The following is an 11785-nucleotide window of genomic DNA, read 5'->3' on the forward strand; positions in this document are numbered from 1 at the left end:
TATTGCTCGGCAACAGTAAACGACTGAAGTCTAAAACTTTCAGGAGTGATAGTCAGTCATCAGTTTATTTGAATTGTGAGAAAATCTTGTATCGCCGTTACTTCCGGTACTTCCGGTCGTGACCGGAAGTGATGTAAAAATGAATGGTTAACGTTAGCAAGTTGGATTTTCACGCTGACGACCAGGGTTAAATTTCCAGAGTGTTTGAATTTCTTTTATCTCCTTTTCAGCTTGAATTTTCGTTTTTATTTTCAGAATCGGACGGAAGACCTCTCATTGCTCGCAATGAGTTTCTAGTTATTATTATTTTTTTTTTCTTACCGATTTTGTGCAGGCGATTTCTCGAGAACGCCTCGATAGATTTTCATGAAACTTTCAGCAATGATGGCAAATCATCTGAACTTAGGGCGTTTTTTTTTATTTTGCCGTCGTCACTTCCGGTCGCGAGATACGGCCAATTTTCTTTTTATAAAGTTGCATTTTGTCCGAAAGTGTTCTCAAAAACGCTTTGAGATTGAGTCTTGAAACTTCCAGGGATGATAGATTGCGACTAGTAGATTTGAATTTTTTGATTAGTGTATGTTGCCGTGACGTCCGTTGTCCACCGGAAGTAGTTTAATAAAATGCAAATTTTTATTTTTTTTTCTTTTTTAAATGTTTACAATTGAGATAATAGAGACAAATAGACTGTTTCAAGTCATACTATTTTCACCAGTAGTTATTTCTTCCAAACCGGAAGTAGACGAGAAAATGCTCATTTTTCTTCAAAACTTTGAGGGATGACTCCTCCACACTCAATGAGGAGTTAAAAGTCATTTTGAGTACTTCCGGTCATACCGGAAGTGAATATAAAAGACCGGAAGTTGTTTGAAATTGATAGATTTTACTCTTTCATGTGTTGTTAAGCATATTTTGAAGAATTAATATGAATTTTTTTTTTTTCATTTGAAGTTGTTCTACTTTCTTGTAATCAAAATTTCCCAAATCTAACGGAAGACCTACTCGGTGCTCGCAACGAGATCTCATCTAGTTATTATTATTATTCTTTTTTTCTACTTTCTTCTCCGGTACTTTTTTGTCCGGGAGTGTTCTCATAGAACCACTCATCCGATTGACATGAAACCTTTTTAGGGTTAATAGGCATGTTGTGTAGGTGTTCGGAACGAAGGACATTTTGCGCGCACATGCATGCACGTGCGCGCGCGTGCAATGAGTGAAATGACTGATATACTTGATGAAGCCGTAACTTTTATATTTCTTGATGATTTGCTTTGAAATTCAAAATATAAAGATCTATTAGTAGTCTAGACAATATGACGTGGTCACATTAGCGTGAAATCACGCGCATGCACGTGCGCTCTTCTCTGATTGGCTGATACAAAAATCTCAATAATTTCCTTGTTTTTTGACAAAATACTTTGAAATTTAGAATATAAGTAAATATTATAAAGTGCTACAACATGTTAAATAGGAAATTTCTTGAAAACACGCGCATGCAGGTGTGCTGCAATCTGATTGGTTGAAATTTTAAATGTCTATAACTCCCTTGGTTTTCAACAAAACAGGATGAAAATTACGACATGGATAGGCACATAGAGCTCCTACATTATGATACTATCAAAACTGAATGCAAGGCCATGCTTGCGCGTATGCTGAATTCTGATTGGCTAATACTTAAAGGGTTACATCTCTTTTATTTTTCAATGAAATTCTTTAATATTTTACACAAATGTATGTATTGTGAGACACTATAAGAAAATTAATTTGAAAATGTAGAAAACATGTGCAAGCACATGCGCTGAAACTTGATTGGCTAATACCCATATGGCTATATCGGAGTAGTTTTCCAATGAAATACCCTTAAAAATAAAGTGTCCATCTATATTACAAAAGTATCGTCTAATTTATTGAAGCTTGTAGGGAATAGGGCATCATAAGGGATTGGGGAGCCGTTTGGGGAACATCTGTAACGGTTTCCGTTACAATTAGCACTAGTTAAAAATAGTTTGCACAACAATTAGAAAGAGAGCGAATGGAAAGGAAAACTTTGTCGTTTGATTTCACTTGCATAAACAACATCCAATCACCTCCGTCTTGATAAGCTTACAGGTAATATGTACATGAAAATAATTTCCAAAATTCTGCTAACATCGATTGATAAAGAAAGAAACAGATGGGTCTATTAGACAAGGGCCTTTATTAGGCAGGCCAATACAGAAAGAGAAATAACTAAGTTATACGTCAGTCTTTTTGTAGGTAGGATATGCTATCTTAAGCGCAATTATCACTAGAGATTTTCTCTTTCTGATTTCACTCAGCCTAGTGCTGATTTAATTTTCTGGGAATCATATCAGAAAATTTGTATTTTGTCTAAATAATAAGTCAAAAATTTCGTCAAAGACTCTTTAAAGTAAAAATAAAATTTACGTCTTGGAACATTTTTCTAGAGGAAGGCATGGCATAAAGGACTTGCATTTGATGTCCCAAAACATCAAGATAGCCCAATAGACTGAAAAACCTGCAGAAGAAGAAAATTTTACATAAATGGTTGCGTAAATTTTGTCGAATATTCTTAAAGATTATTGTTTTGAAATTCTTATACCAATAATTTGTAATAAAGATTTTCTCAAATACAATATATCTGAAAATTTGAAACAAAAATCACTGCTTAGCATAATGTAGATTTATAAAGTTCATTTGAGGACACAGATTTAGATTCTGAAGTTAGTCACCAAACAAACAATACTTCTATACATAAGGCGTTTACATTTCTACTAATTCCTGCAAGTTTCAGATCTATTATAGAACGAGATTTTGGGCTTTAGGTTGATGCAGATCTATTATAGAACGAGATTTTGGGCTTTAGGTTGAAAGACTTATGACAAAAGAAGAGCACATGATTGAAATCGGCTTGGCAGAAATAAGAACTGGTGAATTAGGTTATGTTTAAACTTGTTACATATCTTTTGCTGTATAAATCTAATGCGATATAAAACTTTGGTCATTCAGCAGGTTTCAGCAGGGCAATGAATATTCTTTATTTACCAACACGCTTGTGTAATACATTATATCTTGAAGAAAATTTTTTCCACAGTCATTGAAAATCTATCATACTTTCAGCTTAAAACTTGTCAAAAATGCTCATAATTAAAGACTATTTCACTTACACAAATCGTCAATTTAAGTAAAAGAAATGGAAGATGCTAGGAAAACAAGCAAAATAAACATTATGCAACATGCCATGACCATGAAAATGAAAGTTCTAATAACAATTGAAAGATGAAAAAAAAACTGTTTAAAAAAGGGAGCAGCACATTCCGCAATATAATCTACGGTATAGTTCTTAAAAAGAAATATTAACATATGAAGGGAAAAAGGAACCTTTAAAAGGAACTGAAGCGTTTGTATATAAAGAAAAATAAATGCAGCTATGTCAAAACTTACCTAAAGGCGAAGAATATGGGTTAGCTGCAGAAAGAATAAAATTTATATGAAATGGTTTTTGATTCAAAGACGAGCTTTTGACATGTTTTAATTATGTGTTTTGTAATGCTTACAGTCATGTATACAGATGATACGAGCGCAAAACAAATCCCTAATAACAAAATTACATGACTTTCAAGGATTCACGTAGTTCTGCAAGGTATAAAAAAAAGTTGCTAAAATATTTCAGGGCGGCTGCAAATCCCATTAGAAGACAATGAGTCTTCTGATCATGAGTTAAAGATGGTTGCCGTGGTCAAGAGTTGCAAAACAATCAAATCTTCTGTGAAACTCTTGTATTGTTTTTTTTTTTTAAATAGAATGAAGTGGGAAAAAAACAAGGGAAAACAAATATATGAATAAATCATTTGTTATTAATTAAATTCGATTTCAAAAGTGAATTGGAAAATTATACAGTTCAGGTGGAAAGGTCTGGGCGGTATTTTGCCTTTAAAAAATTGACTACAAAAAATCAAAGACTTGCAAAATTATTTTTGGAGCTAATGTCACTAAAAAAAAGTTACTGAGTATATCATTTATAGAGCAAAGGTTTATATGTTTGGGTAAAAATAAAACTTTATATAAAGGTTGTGGATGGGCACAACATTTAAGGCTTATAAAAACACTAACAGGCAAGTACTGTACTACTTCCCATGTTGAAGAATAGAATATGGATCTATATGTAACAATAACTTTACGTTTCTGAGATTTTAAACTAAATATTGCTAAATATAGATGAATTACTGCTCAATAATGTGAACACTACAAAAATATTCCACATTTAATCTGATGTTAAAATTTCAACACAGATTTCTTTCTAGGAATTTAATTGCAAAAATTAGAGCTTTACGTTCTTTCAGTTAAATGAAATTGGCTATTGTTTTTCATATTTTATTTTTATTTCTTTAATATATCCATTAAAAAGTTAGCTGAGGAAAAGCGCATGCCCAACATGTAGACAGACAAAATTTTCTCTGAGAGGAAAGTTTTTACCTAAAAACTCGAAATTATTGAAATTTGAAAGCCTAAAGTGCAGTGACTTTAATTATGATAACCTTTGAAGAGGGATCTGTATGCATTGTCTCCTTTGTTTCATAAAGATACATAACCTAATTAATAAAAACGATAAGCAAGTTGTGATTACATTACACCACTAGTGGTTTCCCTTGAAAGAGAATTAAAAAAAATATTAACAAATTTTAATTCACAACTTGTTGGGTGAATTCACATATTTTTCTACAAATAGAAAAGACTCTGTATACTGTATTTCTTACATTTGTAAAACTATTTTCATTCTTTCTAAAGGTGTTTAGTGTCAACTCTTTAGTAATATCAATTATAATTGTTTTTGGTATAAACTTTCTACTCTCAAAAACAACAAGGCATTTTTTTTTTCAGACAATCCACATACTTTTGTATATACACTTTTATCTTTTATTTTTCTTTTTGTTTCTGTCTTTCATGGGGTCAGCAATATTTTCATCCATACTTTTAAAATATTCATTAATCATAATAAAAACAACAACCTAAAAATACTTAAGTAAACTGTCAAGGCTTTGGTAAAATTCATAAAAGAAGAGAGGTGCTAAAGAATTTAAAATCTAAGAATTATAATGTTTTCTTTTTACAAGATACTCATTTTGTGGGAAAAGATGAAAACTTTATAAGAACACAGTGGGGATATAAAGTTTTTTTTAGTTCATTCAAGTACAATTCAAGGGGAGTTGCTATCAATTTTTAATAATAACTGTGAATTAAAAACCATCAATGAATATAAGGATACTGATTGTTATTTTCTAATTTAATTTGAATGTTTTTATTGAGGATATCTCTTTTTCACTAATAAATATTTATGGTTCAAACTCTGACACACCTTATTTCTACTTAAGTTTAGTTCATAAAATAGAGGAGATGTACTCTTTTAAAATAATAGTTATAGGGGGTGATTTTAATTTAGTTTTTGATAAGGATTTTGATTCAATGAATTACAAACATTTAAACAATTCAAATTCAAGACGAAGTAATGAAGCTTATGGATGCTTTAAACCTTAAGGATGTATTTCGTGAAGATAATCCAAATTTCAAAAGGTTTACCTGGAGACGAAAAAATCCACTGAAAAAAGCTAGACGTCACTTTTTCTTGATATCAGAGTCTATGCTAACTATGATGCCTTGTAAAATGTTGAAAGTAGTTACTGTTCTGATCATTCACCAGTTCTACTACATTGTAAATTAAATGAATTCAAAAAAGAAAAGGGTTTCTGGAAAATTTAGTAATTCTCTGCTACATGAAAAAGAATATGTTGAACAAATAAAATGTATGATTGAGGAGGTAAAAATTGACAAGTGCTATTAATACAACTGAAAAATTCTCTATAAGTTGTTATATACGTAAGCAATTGATCAGAGACTTCATTAAGAGATTAAGGTTCTAATAAAATTTAAGACATTCATGTTAAGACACTGCATTACTACAATTTTCAAAAACTGGAAAATTTTGCAAAGAGACACAGAACAAATCGGATCTTCTTAAAGTTGAAGTGTCGGATCCTAGTACATGTACATGTAATTATAAGCTTTGACTAATTCATGTTTCATTTTGAAACTACAGTATCATTGTTTTAATGCAAAACAAATCATTTTAAGGAAGGGTTATTGCGTTTAATCGCAAAAATTATTGCGTTTAATCGCAATACTATTGCGTTTAATCAAAAAGTATTGCGTCTAATCGCAAAAATTATTGAGTTTAATCGCAAAAATTGCGTTTAACCGCAAAAAATATTGCGTTTAAACGCAAAAATAATATTGCGTTTAAACGCAAAAAGTATTGCGTTTAAACGCAAAAGATTGAGTTTAATCGCAATCTTTTGCGTTTAAACGCAATGATTATTGCGATCAAACGCAGTGTTTTGTGTTTAAATACGCAATAATTATTGCGTTTAAACGCAATAAAAAATATTTCCTTCTCTGAACTGGCCTCAACGTGCTTCTGTACCTATGAAAGTGTTATAACAATAAAAAAAAAAGTTAGCTGAGATAATCAAATGTATGTATATTTCTATATGGTGTAAAGACTAAAGAAAAAGTAGCAAGATCTGGTAATTCTAAGATAAAAAAAACAGGCTTGAAATTCATTCATTCCTATCAGAATACTTTAAATTACAATTGGAGAAAAAATTCTAGAGAAAAAATGTCATCTTAATTTTTTTAATTTTACATATTCACTATGCTTAAAATGTTATTTATCTCTTTTTTTCCAAATTCATCAAAACTAAAATATCAATTATAGATATTTCGTGATAACGCTTTCTTGGTAGGGGGGGGGGGTATTCAAAATTGGTAATATTACACATGTACAAAAAAAATCATTACTTTCATAAAGATATAAAAATATTACTTACTCGAGTCATCCCAGAGATTTGTATCTAAAATGAAAATGAGAAAAAAGATCAAGGATGACAAAATGTTTTGTTTTGATGTAATGTATGTTATGCTATGTTGTGAATTACGGAATATGTCTATTTCCTTTGGTGTTACGGTGAAATATCTTTCTTGATAAACATAAGTATAAAAACTCAGAAAACAAACCGTATCCCCCATATAGAAAAATAAGCATAATATTTTTTAAAGAACTACAAAAAATAAAATCAAAAACTAGGTTATTGAAAAACAATTTGATATCGCTGTTGACTGTGATCACAACTTAATGAGGGACTATTATAATAACTCTAGTTGCATTAATGTCATCACCTCTGTTTTTGTCAGTGCCTAATATACTTTTGATGCTGCACATTGAATAGTAATAATATTAAAAATAGATCCCGAGTTAAATCCAAGAGTGGTCCAAGTACTGTTACTTTCTATTATGGAACAAGACACAATAAATATTCTATCATAAAAAAAGCTATGTGGAGATTGACGATTGAATCAATAAACATGATATTTATACTTATTTACTCATATTTACTAAATATGATATTGCTTAACATGCTTATACTGACTTGAAATGACATTCTTTTTTTTTAAATCTTGCTTACAACAATCGTTTTCATCGGTTTGACCATTTCCGTCATTATCTATTCCATCTCCAGGCACCATTAAAGGCCAGTGACGCTCATTCTGTAAGGCGATATCAAAACTAAGATAATTCTATGTAAAACAATGTATAAGTTAAATTTCAGCAAGGAATCATTTGTTGAATGAATGTGTGCATCTGATTCAAGATTTTCAAAAGGTTAGAAAAAGTTATGCTGTTATACAGCCAATAGGTACGCAACATTTTGTGAAAGATCACAGAATCTATACTTATAAATTAATAAATTTTGCAAATAAACTCCGAAACGGGTGCACCAGAGTTCTTACTTACTCCTCTAACAATACACTAGATACAAGATGATGTCCGTAAACTATATTTAGATTTCACTCGCATAGTAAGTATCGGACATTAAATTAAAAGTCTTCTTTTATTTTCTATAAACAGCCATGAAATAGCAAAAACGTGAGTACGGTGGCGTTTCCGGTTGGCGGATCTAGGTTACTGGAAATTTTTAATGAAACTGACACCAAGCAATTGTTTATTTATTTCATAAAACGTCAACACTGAATTATTCAATCAAAGCTTGATTTAAATTATATAAAAGAAAAAGATTGTGATAACCATCTAAAAAGGGAAACGTCCAAATTATTTTTGTCATTCACCGATCTTAATATTGAAGGAAGCTTCTAGTACATCATTATGATATAGCATCGAGCCCGATGTTAAAAAGAAAAACCAGGCGATTATAGCTGCAAGAACATAAAAAAAAGCTTTTGTGTGAATGGTCATTGAAAAAATGGCAAATCATTGATAACACTAAAAGTTGTGATATATTTATATATCGAAAGACTATTACATATATGTAGTAGGCTTTTTAATAAATTTATCGGTAAAATATAAATAATTTATATTCCTATATTCCTTACTAAATGCATCGTGGCAACGAACTCGAAGTACAATTTGTACTTCGTAATAAACTTGCTTACATGAAAAGAGAAAATTAATGAATAAGGTATTGTTCAAATACAGTTAAAACTGTAAAATTTTGTGTTTTAATCAATACATTTCAGTTGGGTTTTTTTTTTCTGAATACAGTCTTTGTATCAAATACTCGGCCTATTCATAGGGCGTTATAAGCTAATTTTTACACAGACTGTACTTGGGTCTTGGTTTATAAATATGTATGTACCTTATTGATATGTAAAAAAAAAAGTAAATAAAAGTATATTTTTTACATATCAATAAGGTACATACATATTTATGAACCAAGACTCAAGTACCTGTGAATTTTTACCTCCCCCCCCCCCCCAATAAATAAATAATAAATTTATCAGTAAAATGTGTATATTCGCTGATTTTATCCTTGGCGGAAATGAAATAAGAACATCTGAAGTACAATATCCATAACATAGTACAGCAGATTTCATAATAAACGTCAATTAATGAAATTGTTATTTTTCAATTTTTTACAAAAAGGGGGTGGGTGGGGTGGAGACGTACATGTACATCTACTTCATGCGGGATTTTGAACAAGTATTTCTTTCTGCTATAAGCCTATAGGCTGTCAGTAGAAACTACAATATATTTTCTGTCGGTAATGGTATAAATTCAATTCCCCGCGCTTGCGCGGGATTTCATCTAGTTGAAAATAAAAAAAAAAAATGACTTTCCATTATGTAAACATACAATCGTTTGTTATTTTTTCATAATCATGCCGTTGTCATCATTACAATAAAAACTTAACATTTCTGTATCATTTAGAGATTGTATGTGTACTGAATGCGTGAATATATAAAAACTTACACTGTCTTCACTCTGTAAAAAGCCACAGAAAGTGCCTCTAAAATGCATCCCGTCCTTGTATAAACTGCATCCAAATATTTTCAACGGCGGAACAGGATCCTCTCTATACGCAAAAAAATGAGTTAGAGGGGCGTAATCGTCATTTGCAGGCTCGTAAGTGACATTCATATAGGAATGGTTATATCCAGAATTGCGATTCAGAGCACGGTCATCGGTGGTGAATGTTATTGGAACATTGATTACCATAACACTTTTGTGAGCTGCATTCAAAACAAACTGTGTCACAGAAACTGGTTTTGATGAACGTATTCTCACCGGTTTTTTACCGTCTATTCTTCTTCGTATATTTTCGTATTTTTTCGGTATTATCACGTGGTCATATCCCGAGATATGAACAAAGGTATTAGGCTGAGAAGTTATTATGCTTATTATGTCACCGTATGCATTTATTCCATAAGGCACTACTGCATAACGCGTTCCCCATAGGTTGACTGGAATGAGCTGTTCGACCATAAACTGAAGATTAGAGGCTGTATTTTGTTCTAAAGAAGAAAAACTTGCAACATATGCTATAATGTTATCAGATGCATTTATGTATGCCCCAGTGATATCGCAGTTGAAATTCAGTGTTTTTGATTCCGAGCTCTGAAGATTTACAGTTATGACTTTGTTCATGCATTCTGTTAGAGAGTAATTGTTCACTTCCGGTAAAGCTATATTTACTATGATTTCAGAATTGGAAGGATTACCTATTCCTATAAAGCTTTTGCCTGTGACATCAAAATATACTGAAGCAACATACTCTGATCCTAGGTACTCATCTTTTAAAGCATTAAACATCTCTCTTGTAGAGTCATTTCCCAAGATCCCGTACACATCTGAGTTAGATTTAACTCGATATACTCTGTCCGACTCATAGGAGCAGGGCGGAAAACAGTGTAATGGTAAAACACAGCTGATATTTTCACAAACACATAAACCTGACGTTGGCTCTATATTTTTCTCTTGTGTCCCGCTAAATCCAACGGACATGAAAAATAAAGAACGATATTCTCCACCTGAAGCGAAAACAAATGGATATTTTGAAGTCAGTATTTGGTAATAAACACATTTTCCCAAATGAATTGAAAAAGTGTTAAACAATACTTTAAAAAAACTTTTATGCTTCCCTAGTCGGATATTCGGGGACATACAGTTTTTGGTCAGTCTGTCTGTTTAATTGTCCGCAAAACCTTGAACCGTGATCATAACCTTTGAATGGTTGGTGCTTGGCTTTCGTATTTCATATGTGTATTCCTTGTGACCAAGACCTTTTTAGTGTACCAGAAATTGCGATATCGTGACCTGACCTTGGAGTTTAACCTACTTCTGTAAAACTTTATCCTTGGTCATAACTTCTGAACAGTTAGTGCTAGGGCTTTCATATTTCACATGTTTATTCTTTGTGCACCAATATTTTTGACATTATGACCTTGATCTTGGAGTTTGACGTACTTTTGAAAACCTTTAACCATGGCCATAAGCGAGCGTCCCATAAGGGGGCATCTGTGTTTCACGAATAAATTTTGTTATTTACTATTAATAACTTTTGACTTATGTAAGTATTTAATGCAAAAGAATGAAGTACTACATAGAGTAGGTTATTTCTCTTCAAACAATGACAATATTTGGACTTTTCTTCCTCTTTCCAAGCTTAAAGTCACTAACGTTTTTTTCAATGGAGAATAAAATCAGAACAAAAATTCATACTTCAATAAGAATATTTTTTATATTTTTTAATGCTTAATTTTTATTGGAATATGTTTCGTTAAGCTGTTATGGTCAAATCAAAGAACTACTTTTCTACATACATGACAATGATACTTATCTGCCACTTTAAAATTTTTTTCTATTTGTATATACAAGATTGAAATTCTCAATTTGTAAATTTTATAAAATATTTTGAAATTTTCTCTGAAAAGGAGGGTTGAGGACTGATTCTGCAAAGATAGTTTGAGATCAACATGTACGAGAAAGATTAAAAGCTGGAAGAGACAGAAAAATAAGAAAAGCATTTGCTTGTATTTTCTTATAAATTGATATGTTAAAAATTAAAAATAAAATAAATTATTCTTACTATTAGCAATTACAAATTATTTTAAAATTAAATTTTAATTCTTTTTCTCGTGATCATTACATTAATGATGTTAATGAGTACATGTACGTAATGCTGTCTCCAATAACATGCATTGATATCCATATAAGAATTAATGATTCCAAAACTATCTTACCAGCTGGACAAGTAAAAGATGAATCGCCTTCACAACCAGTCAAAAACAATACAAAAATGAGGACCACCATCTGTGAAAAAAATTGACAGAAAGATATTAAAACTCATATGTAGAGAGAGAAAAAAAAACTGAGTCATATTCGAACAGTCCATTAGTACAAATCTCTTTTCTGCTTGAACTTTCAGTAAGGCAT

At 31.2% G+C, this 11785-nt stretch overlaps 1 protein-coding gene across 1 annotated transcript; it reads right to left on the reverse strand.

The window, feature by feature from the left end:
• Window positions 1-2668: 2668 nt before the first annotated feature.
• Window positions 2669-10371, reverse strand: LOC133190586 (uncharacterized). The gene is made up of 5 exons (XM_061326284.1): window positions 9323-10371; window positions 7521-7602; window positions 6885-6908; window positions 3445-3468; window positions 2669-2718 (listed from the first exon to the last, which is right to left on the reverse strand). Exons 1-5 carry the CDS (start codon window positions 10352-10354, stop codon window positions 2669-2671), a joined length of 1212 nt encoding a protein of 403 aa, XP_061182268.1. The 5' UTR covers window positions 10355-10371.
• Between the last annotated feature and the right edge of the window lie 1414 nt (window positions 10372-11785).

The sequence above is a fragment of the Saccostrea echinata genome, unplaced genomic scaffold, assembly GCF_033153115.1.
Source record: "Saccostrea echinata isolate AGI-Se365-2 ecotype Australia unplaced genomic scaffold, CSIRO_AGI_Sech_v1 ptg000022l, whole genome shotgun sequence".
Lineage (NCBI taxonomy): Eukaryota > Metazoa > Mollusca > Bivalvia > Ostreida > Ostreidae > Saccostrea > Saccostrea echinata.